Below are 27,513 nucleotides of genomic sequence, written 5' to 3' on the forward strand. Positions count from 1 at the left end.
GAAATTCGTTAATCTCGATACTGTACATAATACTTGATTTGTTTTCAACAATTAGAATCACTTAACCTATGAAACATCGAGTGGTAATTTTAATTTCTTCTTCTTTACAGAGTTCGTGTTGAATATTACGTGAACGAAAACACGTTCAAGGAACGACTTCAGCTGTACTTCATCAAAAATCAACGTTCGAGTAAGTATACCGAGTATAGTTTTTATATATTGAAGTCAATAACCGATAAATCGATCCTTTAAACTACGTATATGAATAAATTATAAACTCGTAGATATTTCGGAAATATTTGTAACCCTGTTCTTTTCGAAACATAAAGTTTGATTTCAAAAAGTTTAATCGCAAAAAAGTAGCAATATCATTAATCAGCTGTAAAAGAATCGGAAAAGGATTATAAAGAATCCTCAAAATGTAAAGGACTAAAACATTTAAATTGAAAAATTTATCAAACACCTCACCGATATTTTCAAGCAATTGCACAAGTAGAAATCAAAATAGTTAAACGCATAAATAGACCTGTGGATGAAATAGATGAAATATATTTTATATTGATTTAGCCTATTTGTAAATTCGTGTTCTCTATTCAGATGAAAATTGATACGTTTCGTATGAAATGCCATGTAATAGCTTATACCGTCATTCGCAGGCAGAGTTCACTGTCGCAGTTTTAAATAGACCTTTCGGTCTAACGCCAGAGTTTCATGCGATAGCGGTACATACGAATATACCTATTGTGCCAATGTCATCCCGTAAATCGTGTTACGTTTTTCGTTTTACTTGTAACACAATGCGGAGCATCTAAAACTGATCGATCACGAATGTGCTTTTATCAGAATAGTCTAAAAATAGTTTAGCTTTAGCTTGTCTTTTCTTCCATTGCTCGTCGTATGAAATATTTTTGTGGAATATTTCATTAATAAAAATGTGCTAGACTCTTCATTTATTGGGCAGAATGTAATCAGATTAATCATCACAATCGTTACGTATCAATTAACAAAAATTTTCATTTTAGACTTCGAAATTTCGAAAATTTGAATAGAAGTATGATTTTATTGAATTTCAACGTGATAAATCTCAAAAAGATTTTCAGGATCAGGTATGAATATTTGATTTGTTTGTTCCCAGTTCTCAGAGAAAAAATAATACATATATGTAATCCATTCATATACTGGTTCAAGGTACCATATTTTGAGCTTACCCTTTTTAACTCGCCCTCCATGAACATCAAATTGGTTTACGAAAATATCTTCGTTAATAACAATATCAACGTCGAGCAATTTGTTAGTGTATTACGTTTAAACTGTTACAATTTACTATTTCCTTAACTTCAAATACGTAATAAAGTAGACATTTTTTCTCGTTCGACAATTCCACTTATACAATTACTTCCTCGAAATTACCATTCCATTAACTTTATTAAGATGTAACAGAAAGCATAAAAGCACAAATTTTCATTACTGGGTGATTAATTCCCTGTCTGCAAGCAACCATTAATAACGAACTACATCACATGACATATCTTTTTTCGTGGATCTAACTACAATGATTAAGCTAATTGTAAGAAATAAAACAAAATCTTTAATCCTTTTTCTTCAATGGTAATATTTCAGTTCGTGTGATACGAATTCTCATAAGACGTCAGATCTGCAATGTGTTGCAAAATTATTTGTACAATCGAGAATCTAATAAAAGATATGAAATGTAATACGCCTTTCCCCCAGCAAAACGAGCATTCTTTTTACGTTATAACTGCGATGAGTTCCCTCGTACATGCAAATTGAAACTTTTTTTTAATATCTTTTACAATTTTATTATCACAGAATCTTATCTCATATTTCTAAATAAAAATGATTGAAAAGTTCTTTACTTTATTATTTCTAAATTTTTGTCGAGCTTTCGCCTGTGCAAATAATTCTATGACTCCACTATACATTATATTATGTCCGCGATAAAATAAACACTCGACGAATGATCGCAAAAGGTCATTCTGTCTGCATCAACGCGCTCGAAAAGATCGGCAAGCTTTTGATCGTGAAAGAGTTCAGGGTGCTGGAAATTCTTTTTGGAGACATGTTGCTCGTTGCATGCCAGAAACGTAATTTCGGGAATGGCATGCCATCGTGACACCGACAACCGTGTAGATGTCTGGCAGCGAGACATAATCTTTTGAAGCTGCTGGCACTAGCAGATAGCGGATGTCGCACCGATATCGTTGCTCGATCTCTCTTGGTATCGATTGTTTGCATCTATTCGTATGCCTAACGAAAGATCGATGCCCTGCCATGTTCCACAACGCTACGAGGGGACGATTAAAAACGGTTCTTTGTAGATCGTGAATATCGATACCTTTCCACCTGGGCATTCTTTATCCGTGACAAATTCATTCTACCGATTTTCTCGTACCTTTACCCTATCGCGTGTTGACGTGTCGTGATAAAAGGATTCGACTAAATTGCGCGTTTAAAAGTTAAAATAAATGTTTTACCACTATGGAATTAGAAAAATTTTACAGAAAGATATCTTTTAAAGAAAGATATTAAATGGGAATTTTTATAAAGTCAAATCGCACTTTATTATTAGTTCCAGTTGTATTTATTTACAATTAATAATGATTATTCGTGTTTCAGGTTTGAGGATACGATTGGCTAACTTGTTCTTCAAGCTACTAACATGCTTCTTATACATATTCAGAGTGATCACCGACAACGATCCAACTTACGCAGCATGGTGAGCTTTATACTCGATGTTGTTATTTTAACTAACTCTGTGTTAATGTCTGTCAGCGATTTTCAATCGTTAAAAACTTTCTTAAAATTGTAACGATATAAAAAAGATCGTTGTGAGTATATGTCGATTTCTTCGATGAGTATATGTCAATTAATTACTTTTATGCGACGAATTCTGTATTTTTAAAATAATCAATTTTAATTCTATCTTAATTATCTCTCGCAAAGATATCAAAATTGTACATTCTTTTCTTTTTCTTGAAAAAAAATTCCTACCAAATATATCTTCAGCCAATCAAGTAAAAAATATTTTAATCAAAGTAATTCTACAGTACCGCAAACAAAGAAAAGATTTCTACCAAATATATCTTCAGCCAATCAAGTAAAAAATATTTTAATCAAAGTAATTCTACAGTATCGCAAACAAAGAAAAGATTTTCTCTGTCATTTCATTTTGTTTTAACTTGGTAATGTTTCACTGCAATGCGACAATGAGAAAGAATTTCTACTGGAAGACGAAGGAAACCATTTCAAGTCGCGATTCGAAATTATGATATTTCGGAAAACGAGCTATCATAGCCGAAAATGAAAGCGAGATTAGATTTCGCGGGTTGATATACCATTTTCCTATTACAAGTCTCTAACATTCTCGATATTGTTTAAGTACTTTTAGCCCTCTTACCTTCTTATGGATCTTCAATTTACTTCCACGTTCTCTTCTATCTGTCGTATTACCGAAATTACTATCCTTCGGCGTCCAATATCTCTTCACTCCTCCTTCCAACGTTGCATTCCTAACTTCTTTCATGATCTTTATTTTTTTAGTTCTTTCTTTACGACAAATATAAGATTACTAACGTTGTTATAACATTGCCTCTATTTTTTAATCTCTTCGATATATAATCGAATTATTTCGTCATATTTAATCTTCAAATTCTCAAACTCCATAGTACAATTAGTCAGATACCATTGCAGTGTACGTTAAGCAGTTGCCCTGTCGTCATAGTCGACTATCTACTTTCGAAAATTTCCGTGAAATTATAGCGCGTACGCTTTTAAAAAATTTCCTTTGTGCCCGAGTTTCTCTTCATCAGTAGTGCTTTTAAACCCCAGAAAAAAGGCAAATTCTCTTTTTTTTTCTTTCAGTTACGGTTGCACGCCCGGCAACAAAACCGAGTTCCTCGCGTCCCAGAATCTTACCGAGGAGGAATTTCAAGAGCATCCGACCATCAACTGGGATGCGATTTTATGGGTGAGAAGGCCGTTGGAATTGTGGGTCGTCCAGGTGATCCTGGCAATAGTATCACTTACGGAAGCATTGCTGCTCGCCTATCTGGGTTACAAGGTACGCATCCTTTCATTCCCGGGAAATTTGATTTCACGCATAATACTCGATTATAGGACATGCGGTCGCTCGTCTGAAATATCTCGTTTCTCCATTGTCGCACAGAGACGTACGAATTTTTAATTGGATAATACTTTTCTTATTTTAGTACTTTATTTAAATGCCATTCGATATTTTAAAGAAAATAGCTAATGTAACATACATTGGCTTACAAAAGTATTGGAATATTCGTAGACATCCCTTATGAATATATTATGTGTTATACAGAACATTAAAAAATATTATTAGTACTATAAAGACACCCGACTGTCGTGATTATATTGATAAACAAATTGAAACAAATCTAAAAATATACAGGGTGGTTGGTAACTGGTGGTACAAGCGGAAAGGGGGTGATTCTACGTGAAAAAAGAAGTCGAAAATATAGAATACAAATTTTTCGTTTGAGGCTTTGTTTTCGAGAAAATCGACTTTGAATTTAGGCTCGGTACGCCTGCACTTTATCACGTCTCGTTATAACGGATCTCACTGTAGATCGTTGTCTCGATGGATATTATCGCAGTTTAAGTTTGTTTTTGCCGTAACGGAAAATTAGGAATACATAATGAAATAATATGAAGTAATCATAAAGTTTATTATTACAAAAATTGCTGAAAATGTTGCCCATTCTGCCGAACACATACTTCTGCTCTTCTAATTAAATTTCTATGAACACTTTCTAACGTATTCGATTGTTTTAAAGTATGAAAGGCTACAATAATCTTTTCTTTCAATTGTTCGCAACTTGCGATTTCTTCAGAATAGACAATTGATTTAATATGGCTCCATAAATAAAATTCAAAGTCGATTTTCTCGAAAACAAAGCCTCGAACGAAAAATTTTTATTCTATATTTTCGACTCCTTTTTTCGCGTAGAATCACCCCGCTTATACCACTAGTTACCAACCACCCTGTATATAGAAATTAGAAGATATTTAGTACAAGTATATATTTCACAGAGATGATACAAATACATTAAAGTACATCAAATTAATTATACGTTATATTAATAAGCCTCGAATTCAGTAGGACCATCTTCCACGTTTGTGCGTTTTTTACTAAATATATTTGAAATATAGTTGGATACTCAAATTAGAAAATTACCGATAAAAATGACAATATCTTCCATACTTCAAATGGAATCACTCATTTTCATCAAATAATTCTGATACTATATCTTAAGAGTTGGCAAAAACAATTTCCTTGCCTGAAATATATCTAATATGAAAGTAGACTTTTAAATCGAATTGCCAATATTTCAAAACATAGTACCTACATTAACATGACCAAACACTTAGCTCAATTTTTCATATATCAAACCCTAATAACAAATTTTCACAGAAGATGCTCAAATAAATACATTAAAAGATTTCATTCGACGGGGTACCATTTAGAACCTAATTGACCAGATGCCATCTGTAGAATTACATTTGTCTGAGGAGCATCCGTCGATGAATTCCATTTCCCTTCCGACTTTTTTTGTGCGACAATAAAGCAGCGAGTTATTTTGCACGTCTGGCTTTCGTATATCTCACTTGGTCGTTTTCCTCTCTATGTGTTTCTCTCTTTTCATTGTTTGCTTATGCATGGTAGTCCGTGTATGCTCATCTAATCGCCAACCGTTCTGCTGCTGGCTGAACGAATTAGACTAAATAAAACGGAAGTCGAAGGTTCGCGTTGACTGGCATTGAATACCGTGGTGTATGTAACCGAGAGTCAGAAAGTTAGAGATGCTAGTTGGCTGACTAGCTAGAAGCTTTTCCAACCAATTTGCTGGCTTCATAGAGAGTAGCTTTTTCCTACTTTGCTACGGATTATAATTTTTTTTTTTACTGCAGCGAGCCAGGAAAATTCACAAAGAGCTCTCTCTTTGTTCGGTGACTAAAAACGCTTCTTAGGAAGGAGAGATTTTGTGGCAAGCGCGAAATATTTGATTCTTTATACGTATTCTGACGAAACATTCCTAAGAAGCTCGCTTTTATTTTACGCGTAATAAGAAAAATTCAATTGAGCCGTCTGAAATCCTCTTGCGTCTCTTTCCGTTGCTCTCGAGAACATTCCGTTCGGGCAACGAAATTTTCTTTCCACCCGTAAGGATCACTTCCTGACTATGTGTTTTGCTTTTAACATTTCAACTTTGCTATAATGGTTATTGTGATTTATTGTATACCTATGTGTATGCATGTATAGTCGGTCACAAAAGTTTATGGTGTTTACATACATCTGTTGAATCTGTTGAGACAGCTCTGGCAATATTTTTAGTATCAAATTTTACTTTCATTGGATCGAGACTCGTGTTTAAAAGAAAATAAATAAAAAGAAATAGCACATATTAGAAACAAGATATATCAGATTTAATTTAAAGTACAAGACAAGTAATTTTCTGGTGTAAAAAAATGGATTCTCCGTTTCTCTCAATGAATCAGACACATACAATTCGACGAATATACATAGATTTTTTTGACTGACTGTACATGTTATTTAGATTATATTCGTGATAGATATATTTGTAATAAAAAATTGATGTGATTTTTGTTCTTTTATCTATTCGAGTTTTTCTATTGCAACTAGCACGAAATTTTAACGCCTCCCTGCTTCTCGCTCAGCTTCCTCGTCGTTCTGCAATTTCGTCCTGATTATTTTTCAACTCGACAAATCGATGACGAGCTATCATATTATAAACAGATGAATATTAGTGTTAAAACGATTTTTCTGGTTTCTAGCCTGTCGAACTCGATCGAGTTATAAACATTTTGCACTGAAAGTTTAGGCACGATCCTCGAGAAATATAAAACCAATGCAATTTCACTGGTGCAATACAAAATTTTGCAAACTTCGGCTCGACTTGACGGTAGTCACAAAACACGTCGGCTTCTATTCAAAAGTTTTTCCTTATTTCGCTTCAAAAGTAAACCGGGAAATCTGTGGAAGACTTACGAACGCATGAAAGTTCGACTTGAGTAGTTATACCTAAATTCCAATTTCATTTCTGGCTGCGAGCACTTTTGTCGAAAAAAGGACGTTTAAGAAATCGAATATTTTTATTCCATACCGACCGCTTCGTGGATTTTCCGCGGTCCGATGTGATTTGAATTAGACATATAACATACTTTGCCTTTCAAATTTATGGTATAACACTATTCATAAGTTATATAAGATATTTATTTTCCAAAAGGATATTGTTTAATACATAGGCAGTTGTAGAAAAATATTTACAGTTAGGCAAGCTAAGGCTAGTAAGATTTGTTTTATGTTTAAATTAGGTTCAAAAGTTTGAAGGTTTGTTTTAGGACTCGAAGAAACAAGAAATATATATAATGTGTCACGCAATTAGTGTCAGTTTAATGTACTTCCTGTACGATTAAAAGCAGAGAACTTGTTTCGTTATGATCTATTTGATTACTATCACGATACATTTACAAAATTAATTCCTTCTTTCTTAACGAAGGAGGCGAATTCTCGTTTCTCCCGCGACTTTTTTCGCGAAATTGTTGCCTATTGATGCCTATTTGTTGAAAAAGATGGATAATATAGACAAGGGCATATACAGCAAGTGTCCAAGGTATAAAGAGAAATAAATTATATACAAAGAATATTATCTGCATGATAGTAAGTTAAAAGTTCAGAGCCATATTATTAGTCAAAAACGTAAAATAAAAACATTTCTTTTTTAACTGCATATGCAAAGCACCAAGAAGCACAAAGTATAATTTTAGTAATAAAGAGAGAAAATTCCATTTTGTATATTTGGGTTGCATGGATCGTTACGTCAAAAGAAAGATTACAGCAATAAGAGTTTGAACTTTGTTATACTATTTAATTTCTCTTTTTATCGCCTTTTCTCAACTTTCAACCGATTCTGCGATACCATTTACTTTTATGTAAGTACGTCTGTTCTACTCTAAATTGCAAATTTAATATAAAAATTTCTGCCAAAGTCATGACTACCGGTCAAACATAGTGTCTAGCAGCGTCTATTAAACTGTTGTATCTTGTATTTCTGCTTGTTTAAATGTCGTGGAATAACCATAACCAATTTCTAGAATTACTTGCATGGAAAAACGTTCTTCGTTGACCACTCAGCTAATAATGTGTCACAGAAATGAAAATAGTGAAACTTTTCAGGACATTCTCTTAGGGATCAAAGGCTTTTCTAATGAAAATGATACCAAGTATAATTGTATTTAACTGTCATTAGGTTATGGAATTCATATACATGTAGTATCGTGGACAAAAAGGCCTAAGATATCGATCGAACCATAAACAATGTCGCGAGAGCCGAGGTGTCGTCGGGTCTATCAATGTGTCGTCGGTCCTTTCCAGTGAATAGTTTCGTAGAGAAGGTCTACGTGACCCTGGCCACGGGTGTTTGCGGAACACGCGTGGTGGGACGAAAAAAGACAAAGGGATGCTAGAGACAGTGTCAGCTGAGAAGTCGTACAGAGTTAGTTGAAAAGTCAGAGAGAGTTTTTTTTTTTTATTTGTTTGAATATTTCCAATCAATTCTCGTTGAAAATTTTCAGTAACTTCATTTAGCGTGATACTGTAACATAGTTTATAATAGTTTATATTGTTGATTCTAGTTGGATCTAAGCACTTAATCTAAAGGGTATTTTCTTTTTAGTCCGCGGATCTGGTCCGTCGTGTCAAGTAGTTGGGTGACTAATGGGTTGTGGTGGTTGTTGATTCTTGTGTTATATCTGCTTCTGGACTTGTATATTTCTTCTTTGACTGTGGGTATCTTGAGGTCGCGGTGGATTGTATCGTTGGTAACATACCAGGGTGAAGTCAGAGAGAGTGAGTGCAGAAGCCGGAGAGTGTGAGTGAAGGAGCCGGAGAGTATGAATCGGGAAGTTGAGAGCCGAGTATGATAATAAGACGTACGACGATATTGTAATCAGTTCGTTGTATCGAGTATTGCTTGTTAAACTAAAACATCATTACTTGTCCTTACTCTAAGACCCATTAAGTTGCTACATACATATGCCTTTGATGATATTCAAGGAATATCATTACTTGTCCTTACTCTAAGACCCATTAAGTTGCTACATACATATGCCTTTGATGATATTCAAGGAATATTATGACGTATAATAGCAGTTTATCTTCAGACAAGTAATTTCAATCAGCAGTAATTTGTTTAATCAAACAATAACTAAAATCTCCTTCCAATAAGTTCTACTTTAAATGATAGTGGATCTGCGTTATACCTAAAATAACGAATGGGATGGAATTGTACATCACACTTAGCATTCTTCATTCTTCATCCACCCTTCGTTGATATACGAGGCCCAATTCCAAATTTTTTTCTCGTTGATCAATTTTACAATTTATTTATTTAATTCTAATTCTTCGATTATTGACGTCGATGCTTTTGTTTACCTTATGTGAAATTCAACAAATAATCCCAACTTACTTTAATATCAGACGAAACACATTAATCGTGGAATCGTTAGTAATATTTTGGATAATCCGACACATCATAAACTACATCAAAATTCATTCGTAAACTTCACAACCTTGCCGTGTGAAGACATAAAGCGAATCGATTACGAAAGTCATAGAAATTACAAAGAAAGTCATAAAACGCAGTTACTGTCATCGAGGCTCGTGAAATTGTTCACCGCTGGTGTTGGATTGTAACAAGCCGGTTGCCTTTGCACGTGCAGGATCCTCGATAACATCTCTAACGATGTGTTGCGGTCGCCGATCGGTGGTAGCACGCTATTCGCTAATCGAACATTCCAGCGACCCGATTCGTCACGTTCTAACAACCGACAAACTCGATAACGCTACGTTGATATCACGTAAAACGTGATGATCGAGTTGCTGCTCGTACCTATACGCATTCCAGTTGTAAAATTCCAAAACATATTCCTATAAAGTTCTATGAAACTCTGATACCATACAAAAAATCGTCGATTACGAGAATGGGGAAACAATCTTTTTTTTTTTTTTAATAGTCTACGTAGCTTGTTCTTTTTCTACCCATTTTTCTCTTGTTTCTTCTCTGTATTGTTGTCTTCCATCATTTTCATGATTTATCGACGTCATTAAAGATATAGTCGGTGTCGTTACGTTATTATTATTATTGTCATCGCAGTTATTGCTACCACCGGATGTTATTGTCACAGTTTCGGATTTATTCTCTTACGTATGTTCTACCCTCCATGGGAGCGTGTCGCCGATACTACTTGTCATCCCTGTTAGCCGCCGTTTCTTTTTAATATTGTCCGTTTTATGGACTGACGCGGCGATTTTAAATCGCGGAGTTATTGTAGTTTGAACAGTTAACCGAGTGTCGCGTCGATATTATACTTCTGTTCTGCGATTATATTTAGAGTGGTGAGCGTATGAATAGGGAATGTTTGCTCATAAATTCAAATAATTGCATTACGAAAAGCTTTTCTTTCTTTTTTCTATAATATAGTACCTAAAGATATAGTTTCTGTGACCTGGAACGATATAAAGATCAAATGGTTCCAAAATCTTTATTTCGGTTAATAATTACGAAGTAAATTAAGTTAGGTTTGATGCATAAATATATCCAACTAGAAATTATTTCCAATAATTCAAATGTAGCTTCAAGACGCTAAACCAAATTGACCGGAAGACAAATTGAATTCTCTAACTTACGTAAGAATTATTTCGTCAATTTTAAATAATTATAAGGTAAATATTTAAAAATCTAATATGCAATCTCCCGTCTCATCAAATATTCTAAGGAAATGCTTTCTCTTTATACTCTACAATACAATCTATTCGTATCCTTCCGTGTCCTCCGGCACAATGCATTTGCATAGATTCGAACTTTGTATCTGCCTCTGTAAAAAGAAACGAGCAATACACACACACAAGGTTGTACCTTTCAACAAACCACTTTCGTGTGATCGTTACACCTCGCTCGAGGACAATCTGCTTGAAAAGTTCTCAAACAGTGTCGACATGCTCGAAATCGACGAGTGATCTCTCGTATGACGGATTGTCGAGTTAACCGAAACAGTCCGTCAGAAAATAGGATTACCGAGAACCACACAGTTCCACGGCTTTCGATTCTATCTCGGAATTGCGAAGGAGAACGCGCGCAAGGTCTCGATACTCCAAGTGACAGCGAATGCTCGGATATCATTCGACACACGCGAATACTCCAGAACATATACGCAAACGGTGTATTTTGTTCATGTACGTTCGTTCACGAACACGATTGGTAATTGTGTATTTGACCTGTCTCATCGAGGGGAGTTTCACCTCAGCCTAAGGCTAATGATGGTTGAGTGGCTTACTGTTTTGAGAAACGATACGCGTTCGTATCTTCTTCATTTAGTCACTAGGAGTCTTAGATCATCGGTTGGATAAAGGTAATTTAAAAAATGAATATAAGAAAATAGATGTTCGAATAAATTTGCCCTTTAGTGCTAAGAATATGATGTAAAACACGAGCTTAGATGTTTATATTTAGTAATTCACTTCGTACTTAGAAAAATTCCAAACATTTCGTATAAATTAATATCTAGTTTAATTGACAGATAAATGATTCTGATGTCACTTATATTATTATCTAGAAATTATCGATACCGATACGAATAGAAATTAAAAGATTGTTTTATAAAATTGCTCTCTAAATATCCAAAAATATGAGTAACAAAACGTAAACGTAACTTATCTTAAATTATAAACCCAATTTGTTCACACATTGTTCATTGTTTTAGATACACTTATTCATTGTTAAAATAGAAAAAAAAGCAAAATTAAAGTCAACAGGTATTTTTATAAAATTACGAATTAACGAAAACTGTCCCATATTCCTGATATTCCCCAATTTCTTTCCGTTTACACACTTAGCTACAATTGTTTAAAGAACAGTGCTTGAACTCCAGAAAAGACGAAATTACAAACGAAATCAGAATCCCTGTTAAAAAAATCTGTCCATTGTTTGCAATAAATTTTACTTTGTTAAAACTTGTCGGCGACTGTACACGAACGATCTTTGAAAAATATTTTCGACACGATTTTCATCTCAGATCCCTTGACACGCTCTTCTCGAAAGAGTGTTACATCTGCGCAACAACGTTTAATAGGATGTTTATGGTTTAGGGCAGCAGCCTTCAGAAAGATACTCCTTTCGTCGCGCGATAGACGTTTTTCTACCATGAAAATTGCATTCGCCTGCTGTTCGTAAATCTCCGGGGATATTAATAATTGCGAAATCCTGCAGGAAAGGTTGATCCAGTTATCGTGTGGGAGCACCGCTGCTAGATTTTTAAAGCTTTGATGAGCTTTCGAGAAAGCTGCTGATTTAGTTCGTAGACACTCCAGACTTAGCTATTTCGTTCCAATTTTATCCGAAGGTCGTTGATTGCCAACGGAAATTAATGTTTATTTATATCTTCCAAACTTTAATATTTTATTATCTGTTGGCTTTTTGTTCATACCTAATATTTAAATTTTCTTTATCTTTTCTTACATTTAAAATTTCCATTTTCATTTATCAGTTTTCTTATAGATGAGATGCAATCGAATTTTTTTTCTCTATCTACATTTAGACCCTTTTTATTTATATCTACACCTAAAATTTGTATTACTCTTTACTACTACTTTTACCAGTAGATGAGATGCAAATAGAACTATAGATATCTAGAAAAAATACAGCCCACTGAATCACTTTCAACTAAATCACTAACCTTCCCTGCAATCTCATATTTTGTGAAAAAATCATTGCTAATATTTATTATGTCAATTTCTGTTCGTGAAACATTTGCGTAGAATCTTTATTCTGAATAATTATTATAAAGAATCAGAATTGCTATTCCTACTTATATGATTATTATTGTCTTTTATATAATTGAAATCTTCTGTTTTTTGAAAAGAAAAAGTAGTCTATTATGTATTTCTTATTATTTATTCTTATTGTGTAATTATTTAGCAATAAATCAAAATATGCAATAGATCAAATAGATCAAAATATGTTTCTTACCTAAAAGTTATATTCGATAAAACAATTAAAAAATTCAATCTGCATTATAATTTTTATTCACCACTTATTATTGAATTAGAAATTACAGACGAACGACGTACGACAATGAAACCATTAATCGCCTTATATTCCGATTTTCAACCCACGAATTAAACAGTCTTTAGATTATAACACGTAGAAAGCCGTAATGCATAAAGGAGTCCGTTGTTGCACGAACGTCTCGAGAAGATCGTGTTTTCAACCTTCTTCAAACGTAATATCGCTCGTAAGGGAGTATCAAGAGATCTCCGTCGCGATAAAATTGCTGCTTCCTCACAAATCTCAAAGATATGCGCAGCCCATCGTTCTTGATTGTTTCTTTGATCCCTATTGTTCCAAGAAAGTAGATGCTGCTATAAGTCAAGAAAAGAAAAACATAATTTGGCCGTATCTGATATTTTGTAACGATACTTTCGAAAAAGAGACTAAAAATAATACTTGAACCGTAATAATAATATTTGGTATCGAAACATTCTTCGTACATCGTATTTTTGTTTTTGGAATTTTTCAGATTTTTGAGTTCAGCGGTATTAAATGTGAATAACCAAAAAAAAAGATATTAGAAAAATGTCAAAATTAGAAAATATTATTTTACGCAAGATTTATTAGACGAAACTATACTAACGCATATGTGTTATGATTCCACGATATGATGTTAATTAGATTATTCAAAAAAGGAAAGGAACTTGGTAAAATTTCTTCATTCGACGAATAAAATCATTAATAGATCTATCGTATAATTTTTAATTCATATAAATAAACGAAACAAAATTTATTCGCGCGTCAGATTTATTTATTAAATAATCTTTAACCAAATATATTCCTTATCTTCCTTTTTGAAATTTACAAAAAAAAAAAAAAAAATATAATATGCGAAGAAAAAATTCTTACCAAAATTCTTCATCAGACAACTATATAATTTTTGTATGCTCGTAACGAAGAAGTTTCATGAAAAACTTCTAATAATCATCTTTAAACAATCCATATTTGCTCATATCGTCAAGCTCGAAATAGTCAACGACCAGTTCTCTTTACACTTATTAATAGTTTCTGAGGATGTTTAGCTGTTTAATAAACTGAACAAAGTTATGAAAACACATATTCATCCTACAATAAGATAAGAATGTTAAATTATACACAGTTTGATACCCTGCATTTGCTTAGAGTCTTACATTTGGGTAAAATTCCCCTTGGTTTACACGGAAATTTCCAACTAGCGTGTTACAACGAGCATAAAGTCTGACGTGAATCGTATTTTGTATTAAATTGTTTCAATTTCGAGCTTTACGACAGCAAAACAGCAGTAAATTTTATAATACCGCGCGGATTTTATCTTTTCTTTTAGTTGCAGAAAAGATACTAACGAGCAACATTTATTAAATACCATTTCGTATTTAATAATTCTTAACTAAGCACAGGAATTAAGATTTTATCGAATTATTTTATTATATTTTTAATCAAATTAAGTATACAAATTTAATTGGGAAATTTTATAAGTTATAAAGTTTGTACGTTAAGCAATTTATTGAGTTTGATTGATGTAAAAATAGAGTTGCTTAAATAAATTGTTTCATTAGATTATGATTATCTAAAATGCAAAATTTGTCAACGTTTCAAAAATCAGATTCAAATTAATCGTTTATTGGATTTTAAAAAATCTTTAAACTGCCATTGGAATTTATCCATCAATCTAGACATGTATATTATTTGAACATTTCTTCGAGCTTTTCCAAACTCAGTGAAAGCTAAAATGTTGATTCATCTCTGTTAACCAAATGACTATTTGGCTTGAAATTGTATAGGATATGTTCTCTTGCAGATCAGTGTTCTACCTACGACCAGATATACGTTGACAGGTCACGTTAAAAGATGTATGTACGCGGAGATGTGCCACAGTGATTTATGGATTTCACGTCGAAATGAACGTGTCGTTTGTTTCAATTAAACATGGTATTAGAACGCTTTCAGACAGATTCATTGAATACTGAATCAAATTGTAGTTGTCTTTAACAATTTAATCCTATAATAAATATGTATACACGGCTATTTACAAATTTAGTTTCGATACAAATTTTCGAATGAAAGAAAAAAATAATAATAAGAAAAGAATAATAGAATAATACAGATTTTGTGTCTATACTATATTATAACTTAAACGTAACTTTTAAATAAAATAATAGACGAATGAAATACATACGGGTAATTCTTTTAATTTAATCACTGAAAAATGTTCACTAATTGTTTTATATCTTTATATATTCTCTATATCGTTTATATCTTGTTTTAAACTTGATTTCGATCAACAACTCGCCGATACATAAACCTAATGTAGCTGATCGCCAAGTATTTCGAAGTATAAATCCGTCGATACTGCATTTCGAATAATTTTGCTAAACGAAACCATGCGATTATTGTATTTGTAGGATGGTTTAATTAATATTTACTTATGCGAGTTTACCCGGCAGTGTATAGATCCGGAGACAGAATTAAATTGGTTTTCGGTAATTAACTAGGCACCTGTTGATTTAAAGTAACATTCTGGGAAACATTGACAAGGCCCGCGCACGCACGTATATTATAATTACTATAGAAGGATACTGGACAGAAAATGCAGGACGGCTGTTCGATGTTGTTCATGGAACGTTCCACCGCACCTTGTATTTTTCTTTAAATTGTCACTGGGTTTTTTGAGCTGTCTTCGTCATGTTCACAGGGAAACATCTGGCAGCAGCTTCTCTCTTTCCACTTCATCCTGGAACTAGTCAACACCATTCCGTTCACCATCACGGTGAGTCATTCACTCTCTATATTTTCTACATATAGCTTTTTAACAATTTGACACATCCTTTTGCTTTGTATACTTTGTGTTAGATATAAGATAGTAATACGTGTACATTCTTATATTATTCTTTAATATAGTGTTTTCTTTTTTTTATTTACTTCTTGTCGATAGAATTAAAAAATTAAAAGAAGCGAATGACTATACGGACTTAATAATGTATATAATCAACGATACATTGCTTTTCTAAAAGATATTAAACGAAGCAGAAATAAATTTACAAGGAAACAAGAGAATGAAATCGTATTTCACAGACGTTTTACGAATATAAAGAAAATATCGTAAGAATAGCTGAACAATTCGACCATTGCATTTTCCAAGCGTTGAGACAGAAGTACATAAAGCCATGAAACGGTTTATTAAGACACGGTTTGATAAGAAAGAGAAAGGAAAAGGTTTCTCGGGCGTTTGGAGCCTGCGGCAGACAATAAAACGAATTATATCAACCGTGTGATTCCTTCTGAATTCCATTCCACCGAGAAATCCATAAAAATCTACCTGTTTTACGTTCCTTCTGCACGCAATATCAAAAGATTCTAATGCAGCTTTATTGGTCGAATCTCGAACCACGATATATAGCCGATCAGCCGTAGTTATGTTAACGAGCTATCATACCGAAAGAGTAAAGAACTTGTTGCTTTGCATCGACTCGATATACGATGTCGATGTATACAGATACATACACGGACGCTTTTTCCCAACTACATATGTGAAACTAAAAGTTTATAACAATTGCGAACTACATAGAAAAATTGTGACAAGTAATTTTTTCGATCTTTGGACTTTCACGTTGCTTAAATAACTAAAAAGAAATAGAAATTTCATACTTTATAATGGAATTATTTAATAACAGATAGGAAAAGAAGAAAGTAGGGAAAGAAAGTAAAGAAAGGGAACCTAGTCTCTAGTATGCTATTGCTCTTACTGATTCCAGAGTTCTAGAAAAAGTGAGTCGATATTTAACAAACTTCTGACTACTAATACATTGGCAATTTTAACCGAATAAATTAACGATAAAGTTTAATGGCTGCAGAAATATTAATTTTTAATAAATTGAAAATTCTTAATCACAATTTGAGGAATTTGGTAGTATTAATTTAATAGTATTTCTTCAACGTGTAGGATAAATTAGATTCGATCTTGGTGTATCGATCTGTGCCCTATTGGGACCAACTCTGATTTGAAAGCGAACAGGATTTAACAACATCAGAGGATTGTGTACGGAATTTAATTGGCTTAGACTCATTAGTATTGTGTCACCTCGGTGACATTTCAGCAAGTCCAGTAAATCCCAAGTCATCGCTCCTTATAACTATAATCACTCGTAAAATATTTGTTCTACGGAAGGTAAATAAATCTGGTTTTAAGAAAAATGTAACCCGTTAACAATAACCATTTTACAATAAACATTTTACAAAATGATGTCCCTGGTACGTGATATTTTCTACGCCAATGTGTACATGTTAAAGACATAATGGAATTATCGACTGTATCAGTTAACGATTTTCACAATCTTGTAATATTAAAATAATTATAAACTTTGTCGTGCGAGTAAATTTATAAAATTATTGTTTTCATTAGTTTTTGTACGCCAAGTTTTAATATAAAGTTTCCTATAAAATTTGAAAATTGAAATTAAAAATTTGTTCTGTAAAAAATACCGTGTGAAATAAATTAAATAACGCGTGTAATATCAAAATATATATTGCGAAATGAAAAATTATGAATTAATTTTAAAATTATTATATATTATACAATTTTTGTTGACTGTTTTCTGTACATGTATATGGAGATTCGAACAAAATTAAATGCTGTCTATACGGAACATTTCACTTAATTCGATAGTAGATTAAGAGGATGAAGACTCTTGATATACAATTATGTTTTGTTTTTGCCGCATTCTAAACAGCGTTAAAATAACGTAAAAATAAGTACAGTTTTATTTTTTAGGTCAGCATTTACATCACATGACAAGCTATTCGTGACTTTCGAGCGTGGCTTATACTTTTTTTTTTTTAACGAGTTTTATTTTTAAAAAGTATCATGAGAACTTCTTTTCCCTTTTACGTTAATGATCATTTACGATTATGATCGTCTAACTGGCAGTCTATAGGCTTCAATTAACTTATGAACTGATGCCAATAGCTCACGAACTTTCTAATTAAACACGTATCTAAACATTACTCACGTTTTTATGTAATTTCAATTCAATTCTCTAAGTGTGAAAGTCACCAATTCTGTTTCATTTTATATTTTATATTGGCATATTTATAATTTGAAAATTTAGGATATAGTATCTTTACCTGAGGTTCCAAACTTTTCAAATCGTACATTTTTTATTTCGAAATTTGTATTCGTCATCAACGAAATTTCTTACATAATCTCGCCTCCTTTCTTCCAAAGAAATGTTACATGGATGTATGAAGTATCTGGAGAAAACAGTGATGGACGCTAATTGCTGTCACTTCGAAGCATGTTTGTTCTTCGATGGTAGAGAAGCGAGAACAATAGGCAAACTCATTATTCTTGCGTGCATTTACAGTTGCGTTTGCAAATATATATATATATATATATATTCGATGGAATGTATATGAGACGAGTCTTTCGTTTCTTAAATTAGCTTTCCACAAAAATTATTCTAATACACAAGTACAGATTAAAATTAGTTTAATATTTGGGCCCACTCGCATAATAATTTATTAACTAATAATATTATCAAATTGTACTGAGTGTGGACTACACGCTTCTGTTGGACAAATAATTTTTTATAATTTTGTGATTTTGTGTTGAACAAGACGATTAAAAATCACTTTTAAATTTTTGTTTCATTACCAATCTTGTTACTGCTATATGCAAAAATTTATTAATACCGACATAATTTTGCTCATAATGTTAGTTCGATTGTGCAGGAGAGCCTTTTGGTAGTAATTATATAACGATATTTAGTTATTTACAGTAAATTATTACACAGTAATGTTAATAGCAAGTAGTATGATTAGTAGCAAATTATTAATTATATTTTTAGCTACTTTATCCACCAATGCGAAATCTGTTCATCCCGGTATTCCTAAACTGCTGGTTGGCAAAACATTCATTGCAGAATATGTTCGTAAGTAATTGACATATACCGCTTAGTATTAAATTGTTCGTCTTCATCTCGTTATCATCGATACTCGTGTTTCAGAACGATCTACACAGAGCTATGCAAAAGTCCCAATCAGCTTTAAGTCAGCAACTTATGATCCTTAGTGCTACGTTACTGTGCCTTGTCTTTACTAGGTGAGTAAAATTATAAATTATTCTAAATATTTATTATTAAAATAATAGAAATTTAGAAATTCAAATGCAAGTTAATGATTTTTTTTCATAAAAATAACAGCACGTACAATGTCACCGTATTGTGAAATAGGATATAACACTCTTCAAAATAATTTATTCAACTTAAAGGTTTCATGATAGACACTAAATACATAATCTTTTGCTTATAATAAAAAGAAAAATATTTTCTCGATTTTTGTAAATTCACCACAACCATACGTAAATTTCGTTTTCTAATTATAAACAAATAATATTTACCGAACAGAAGCATAATCATCCTGTGTAAGGAAATAGTCTCTATCTTTTCTTTAATAACTTCTGTTTTCTTCGATGCAACGAATGAACGAATTAAAATTCCGTCTTCGCGCTGGTCGACTTTTCTCTCGGTTCCTTAGCCGTCCACAACAATTATGTAAGTTTATCCAAAGCGCATGTTACGTGGCTTGCATACAAGTCATATTACATTATCCAAATAACGAGGAAACTTTGCCAATCAGGAACAGACGCTTCCATTTACGAATTCTCAGATTTCCTGGACGGTGTTACGATTTAGACAGAGAAACAACGATCCCAGGCCTAATTTCCTCGATTCAAAGATTCTTTCATCGAATTTATGACAAATCTTTATTATCGAGATACATCTTGATAATTAGAAAAAGACATGAAATTTGGTATTATAAAAGTTTGGTATTATAAAAAAACTCAGAAATTTCAAGACATTTATTTAGAATTTTCTTTTAATTTCCATTTCAAATAATTATTCTTAACATGCGGTTCTCACTTTTATATAGGCGCAATACAAGATCATTATATCTATTAAACGCAATTTCCAATTTTCTATCAAAACTCATTATACCATCCTAAAGGCAGTGCATTTGTTCGAGTAGTTACACGTTGCTCGAACGATGAAAGGCAATATTCCAGGCAACTCGAAAATTATCAATTAAAACCAAAGAATAACTATAATTTCGCGTACCTGTTAAATCTGTAACCCATCTGGGATATTCTCTTGGAGGGTTCAATATGATTTATTCATTTAGAGTGAATGACGATGTATATAATAATATCCGCGTAGGATTATTGATAATTCAAGATACCTCAGTGGACTAACACCAGCATTTCATTTCTCTCGTACGTATTATTAACTTGCTCCTTTGCTTGCGAACCACGAAAAGTTAGCTTGACGTCGGTGTATTTATTATGCGAATGACGTCAAATGATATTCTATGCTTGAGAATTATGTAAAATTTCCTGCATCCATATTATCCAACACCTGTATTTTGTATTATTTAATGAGATAAACGGAAAGTTAAACAACCAGTGGGATAACTATTCTCTATTCAGTACGACGCGATGATCTCGACACCCTCGATGTTGCTTTATCATTCCACGATTGCTACTGTTCCTTGAAAGAAATTTAGTTATGTAAGGAAGTAGAATAAATATCGGAGGTATCTTAACATTTGGACTTGTAGAGCATACATACATACACGTACATACGTACAGTGTTCACAGAGTATATATACCAAGCTTTTAAACTAAATATATTCTCTAGATATGAATAACAAAAAAGATGTTATATAAGTACACTGTAACAATAGTTATAAATATTCCAGTATGGTCCTTTATTCCGGACTACTCCTCATCATGAGCCTTGTCATTAAATCTGCCGACATCGACGTCAATTGAAAGTTAAGATTTGTCCAAGATAGTACACGCTAAAGCGTACGTGGTAAAATCGATACGCAAAGGTGTTAACACTCGTACATATGCACATTATTGTACATATGTATGCAATATCCTCGTAAGGATTACGATCGCGCCACGAAGGGATGAAACTTGCCTGATTGACCCAGATCGCAATGTGGGACAAATGTTAATAAGTAATCGTGGCGGCTCGTGCAGATGGATTGGTATCGCCATCGATCGTCCTGATTCATTATTTACGGTGTAATTCTAGAACGGCGTACTTGTAAGCTCGCCCTTGCTACCGCGACTTAGTCGGATGTCCCCTATCTGTTGGCCGATCACGGCATTATTCGGAAGTCGTTTCTCAAACGGGGGAACGAGGTAAGGTGCACGTACTTACGTTGTCACGGTTCGCCTATGTTCGTTCGTTCCACGGTGAAATATTTTGGGAACGCAGTCCTGGCATAGAGAAACGGCTACGTTTCAAGGGAAAAGACGCTCGAGTCGAATTATTTCCGAACATTTGTAAAGCAATGCAGAAACTTGAGTTTCACGAGTTTCGAAGAGTATAAATTAGTACCTGAGAGTTATCATGAATTATTACAATTTACCATCGAATTTATCGAATTTGGTTTAATTTGAAGAATTATCGATCAACGGATTTATTTCTTATCAATATTGAAGATTAACTTGTTTTATTTATTAATATATATGTAATGAATTCACGTTAAAAGAACAAGGTTCAAGACGATACAACAAAATTAACAGAGACAAACAATAAGGAAGAACAGAGATTCAAAATAACTTACAAATAATTTATCTCGTTTTCAAGAATCCAATAGTCCATAAAAATGTAAAGAAGCAGAGAATTCAATAATATAAACGAGTCAAACGCTGCTCATCCTAATTACTGCGTAACATATAATCTGTTTCACGATCACGTATTTAATTACTGCGAAATGTAAAGCGTTTGCGTTAACGTGTTTTTTCATTCATTACAAAACAAACCTGTTCAACCTGTCACGTTACATTTTTTATACGAAACAACGAAACGATAACGTTAACCTGGTAACAGCGCGGCGAAATTATGCGTACAGCTTGCACATATTCGTAAATAGCACGCGCCGGTTAATGAGCGAAATTTATTATCTTCTGGTCCAGTTATTGCGCCGGACCAGACGTTATCTATTTCACTGTCACTGTGAAAATCACTTGACGTTCGCCTTACGAATGGGCTTGTCGCGCCTAGAAGATGTATAGTTGCCGCCACACTTCGTTAGAACGACTACTTGTAGAGTTTACAAGGAACAGGCTCTGCTTATAAGCTGCATTCTCGGAGTTGAACGGAACGAGCAACTCTTCTGCACAATCAATATTGATAATGCGGCAGGGTTAGCGTGCCTGCGTTCTTGAAAATAGATAGAATAAGTGAAACGCGTTATAAATGATTATCGTTACCCTGGACGAAATTTTGTTCAACGAAAATGTACCTACTTTCTTGTCTAAGGGAAATTTACTAAAGATATTTGATTGCTCTATAAACGTGATGTTTTTATACAATTATTAAATTGCACAAAAATTCCTGTTGTTTATTATTTATTCTGCTATCTAAATCTATATTCGATATTTATATCTTATTTATATTGCTAAATGGTGAAAGAAATGTAACTTTGACTTATCGTTTCGACAAAGACATTATGGCCTCCGTAATCAAGTTTCTTCAATTTTTCATGAAAATATCTTTTAAGTTTGTCCGATTTTGAAGATCAAAATTCTTATTTCAAAACCGATCGCATCACATTGCGCGTGATACACAACAAGATATTGCACTGCATAATCCTTGTAAATGTATTCTGTAATTATACGGCGGAAGAGCGATTATCTAGTTAACTCATGAAGTTGTGGATCTCGTGGTAAATCCTTTTATAGAATCAGCCAATTTGTATTCGATATATTGGTAGCAAACCAAAATATAGATCATTTTTTTATAATATCGATTGTATCGTGTGGCGAATGTAGCTTCTGAATATTGGAACTTTATTATCTAAAAAATGAAAAAGTTTTCGGAACACTGGCGAAAATCAAACTATAGTTTAATCGAGTGGTGCGAATTTACGCGGCATGTGACCAACTATCCGCGTACGGTGTAACCACGTTCATAAAAATTCATGTGTTTTGGATTCATGTGTTTAACGCTCGTATGAGTTCGCGCATTCAGAAGCCAGAAGATCGAAATGCACGCATCATTAAGTATGCATATACAGGCTCGCGAAGCGAAAATGTTGTATATATTTTATTGTTCTGACCAACTATTGCTCTAACAGATGATAAGTTTGAAATTTGTCAGAGCACGAATTTACGGTAGCTTAAGTCGCCTTAACAACTTTTGGGTATCTTCTGGAAAATTAAACCAGTTATCATATCTCAATATAAAATCTGAAAGTATGTCGATCGACGCGAAGTTACCTGTGGTATCGATACCATACTGTGGGAGTAACTAGAATCGTAATAAACGTGCAAACGATTTTGAGAAACAATGCGGTTTTGAAACGAGCAACGAGTCCGAAAGCGTGAGGATAGTTTGGATATTTGTTGATACACATCAACGCATTCGAACGCGAATCGAAAGTCGTCCAATTAAAAAAGCAATATCGTTCCTCTCCTCTCGCTATTCAACGTTTCTTTGTTCCGTTTTTTCTTTTTTTTTTTTTTCTTTTTATTTCGGTTGACTCGCCAAGCAGCGTTTTCGAATGGGAATACTAAATCGCGGGTGAAAATGCGCAGTGAAAATTCGTACGCACGAATCAGGCGATTTCGTTTCAACGTTTCGTTCGAATTTCGATAAATAATATAAGGCGAATATTGCCTTGAATCTGTTGAAGGCCAAGTTGATCCATTCTATTCGATAATAATTTTTACACAGAATATTTTACAACGTTAGCGAATGCAACGAAAGCGAAGGAGTTCAACGTTTTAAAATTATTCCCTTTTTTGCTGGAAAAGCAACCACGTTGATAAAGAAGGGTATTCCTTTGAGGGAAGGAGACCTATCAACTGTTAACAAAACTAATCAAAAAAGCTTATATTATATCGGAACGGTTCTAAAAATAAAGAAGATAAAACTCCTGAAACCTCCTATCGTCGAAACATTGAAAACAATCGTCTGAAGGAATTCTTAAGTATTTCTTTAAATCCAACGATTACATCTTACTCGATACTATTAAATTTATTTTAATTTAAAACACTTGACGAAAACATGAGAAGGTATTTGAAATACATCTCTAAATAAAAAAGGACTCATTATACAATCACCTCGTTATAGTATAAAAATAGTTGGTTAAACACGAACAGAAAGAGAAAAGACCAATTCGCACAAATATAAACCCGATACAGATATGAGAACGAGGCCGCATGCATAATACGGACTGCTGTCGTTTGTAAATGTTCTTCGTTAGAAAGAGTTCGCTTTTACCGAACGAGGTAAACGTTTTTTTAACCGCGAAGTTTCAACGATCCTTTTGCTTTCCCGAGGATGAAAGGATATCCCTCGATGTTCGGGAAATACGAACTACTAATTGTACATCGGTTCCAGCCGACTGTAAATCATTTACATTGTAAATCATACTCGTGTCCGTAAATTATTGTCTCTGACTTGAATGAGCGGTAAAGTCTATGATCTGGTGATTCGTAAAATGCGTGTTTTAATTTGCCTGTTTCAGCGTATGTGGGATTCAACACTTCCAGAGAGCGGGGCACAGGCATCTGAATCTGTTTCAAAGCACATATTACGTTGTAGTCACGTTTTCTACCGTCGGCTACGGGGATTTTGTACCTGACATTTGGCCCTCGCAGCTTTACATGGTCATCATGATCTGCGTTGCTCTCATAGTTCTACCTACTCAGGTATGTGTTATGTTTTACGAATAATAATTTTCCTCATATTTCATCTATCTCTTAATTAACTGCGAGGAAACCGATAGGACAGTAATATATCGATAACTGAATTTCATATTAATGTCTCGTGCTTTATGCGATAACTGCTTTAAATTATTCTGTTTAATTTTGCATTCGTGCAAAACGTTTTTACGACAATTGACACAATTTTCCGCTGTACGAAACGCCACAAAGACAGGAAGTGTTCGACTATTACTTTCTGCTATTCCAGCGATATTTATCGTTCGGTGAGTAACCAGTCACATGAAACTTTATTTCCCTTTTAACGACGAATGTTACGACAGAGACGATGCGACGCGTGCGTTTGCTGACGATCGTAAAAGCGCTATCGATTTTCCCCCGATCATTGTCTGACGAAAATCGAAAGGCAGATGATGGCGTGAGAGTTTTATATCCAAGAACTTAATGGTCGGGAAATTACTTGAACTTAATGGCCGCAAATTCCTATACAGCGATTGAGATATCAGAAACTTAATGTTGTGAGATTCGATACGTAATATAAAACTCCATCTCTTAATTGTTTGAATTTTATTTGGGATACTCTACTCTAGTTATAGTCGACTATAAAAAATGTGAATTTACTTTATGCTGAATTACTTAATTTTAATTTATACGTTATATTTCGTGGTATTTCATAACGATAAATACCCCTGGTAATCTTTATCGTGTTATATATCTTGCATTAAGTTAATTAATTTGAGGATATTTAACTCTAATTTGTATTCTATATTTTATACAATAAAATGGTGATCTTCGTGACTTAAAATACAGAAAACAAGGGAGTAAATTTCACCGATTGAATGATCTCTTTAAATTTACCGAAATACTATTTTTCTAGATTTCACAAGTACGCTATTCACCGCTGCGTCATCGTGTCAAGTGACACATTGAATTATTATACATAATCTATATTTAATAAGCCCAATTTGGAATTGAAATTTAAACTGAAACGCGATACCGACACATCTCTCGAGTTCGAGTACACATAATCCTTTTTACGAGTGTGCTACGGTATAATAAAACAAGCGAATAAGTACTTATATCTTGACTAAACTAAATTTAACTAAACTCGACCAAATTAAAACACTAAAAGTAAAAAGTAATCCCTCTCCACAGTCGTGTCATCGATCGTTACGTTAATTAATGATTGAATAAGCAAACAGCTAATAACCGTTAATATAGAATGTTGTTTGGAACTCTGCGAATGGTTGCAATGATATAAAGTCAACGATGTGTCATACGTATACTGCTTCTATAACTGTGAATGTAATTGTAAATGAAAGGTACAGCTAGTTATCATCATAAATGACTTCGCTACAGTAATTAATCTACGATATACAAGTAAATAGCGTGGCATACAAAACTCATTGCCAGCCCTTTGTGTGTTTATGAAAGGATTCATAAAATTTCGATGTGTAGCGTGTAATCTAATTAATATTCGTCGGTAACAAACGTTTAATTAAATCCTTTATGGTGGCGGAAGCTAACCTAAATACCCTATCCTACTTGTTGACCGAAATCATTGACTAATGACAGTAGGAGATATCAAAGGCTAGCTGTCGGTTGATGGCACAGATTGCGATGACAGCGATAAACGTGCGATTCAGCCGTCAGGACTGTCGATGACGTATAATACGCGAATATTCTGATAAAAGGAAGCCTTAGGATACAGATACATCTGCATAATAAATTAGAATCGACAGAATTTACTGACTTGATATAATTTTCGTAATGTAGTGTTATTATTTTAATCGATATTTTTCAATCTGTTATATAGATCTCAAATAATTGTAAAATTACGATATGGTATAGTTTTATTTGACATTTATTTTGAAATAAAAATATTTCCTCGGGAAATACAATTTTTCGATAAAATTATATTTAACGATTTGCAATGAAAATTAGAAATCTTTTACTAGAGCGACAAAAGCGTGCAAAGAAAAAATAAGCAATTTTTAAAATTGTTGGAATTTAAGATTCATAAAATCTCTCTTTCAGTGAACACTCTAGAAATTTGTCAATATATTAGGTTGTCCGAAAAGTATCTTTCCTTTACAGACACGTCTTTTACAACGACGCATCTTTCATCAACGTCAGAACAAAATGGGTCATACGTAATTCGATAAAATAATATAAAACGAAAAATGTTGTGCATCCATTATTTGCTTATAAAACGAAAGAAGCTTTTCGGACGACCTAATAATTTGCTACATTCTGCGACTCTAGAAGTACCTTCGAATTTGATTTTTTATCTCAATAAAAGTTGTCCTTGCATTTTACTCGAAAAAATAGGGAATACGATTATTCTACGATAATTATAATCAGATAGCTAATAAATGACAAGTAGGTGTGTAGTGACTCCGAAATTTCTCTAACAGTTTGAGCAGTTGGCTTTCACGTGGATGGAAAGACAAAAACTAGGTGGCTCGTATTCCTCGCACAGAGCGCAAAGCGAGAAACACGTGGTGGTATGTAGTACAACGCTGCAAGCCGACACCATCATGGATTTTCTAAATGAATTTTACGCCCATCCCCTTCTACAGGTGAGAAATTCGATCGTGCAATTACTCTCGGCCAATT

At 33.5% G+C, this 27,513-nt stretch overlaps 1 protein-coding gene across 13 annotated transcripts in view; it reads left to right on the forward strand.

Moving 5' to 3' along the window:
- LOC100648381 (potassium channel subfamily T member 2) overlaps window positions 1-27,513 on the forward strand; it is a 202,365-nt gene that overhangs the window by 152,759 nt on the left and 22,093 nt on the right. For 11 of the 13 annotated variants that reach the window (XM_048406827.1, XM_048406825.1, XM_012319422.3 and 8 more), the window contains 8 exons: window positions 111-190; window positions 2,638-2,737; window positions 3,883-4,081; window positions 15,847-15,921; window positions 18,998-19,081; window positions 19,157-19,251; window positions 24,699-24,882; window positions 27,312-27,476. In XM_048406827.1, coding sequence (XP_048262784.1) covers window positions 111-190; window positions 2,638-2,737; window positions 3,883-4,081; window positions 15,847-15,921; window positions 18,998-19,081; window positions 19,157-19,251; window positions 24,699-24,882; window positions 27,312-27,476 — 982 coding nt within the window. The remainder of the gene's footprint in view (window positions 1-110; window positions 191-2,637; window positions 2,738-3,882; window positions 4,082-15,846; window positions 15,922-18,997; window positions 19,082-19,156; window positions 19,252-24,698; window positions 24,883-27,311; window positions 27,477-27,513) is intronic. The other 2 variants (XM_020868008.2, XM_020868009.2) reach the window with 2 other exon arrangements.

This window comes from Bombus terrestris, chromosome 6, assembly GCF_910591885.1.
Source record: "Bombus terrestris chromosome 6, iyBomTerr1.2, whole genome shotgun sequence".
Classification (NCBI taxonomy): domain Eukaryota; kingdom Metazoa; phylum Arthropoda; class Insecta; order Hymenoptera; family Apidae; genus Bombus; species Bombus terrestris.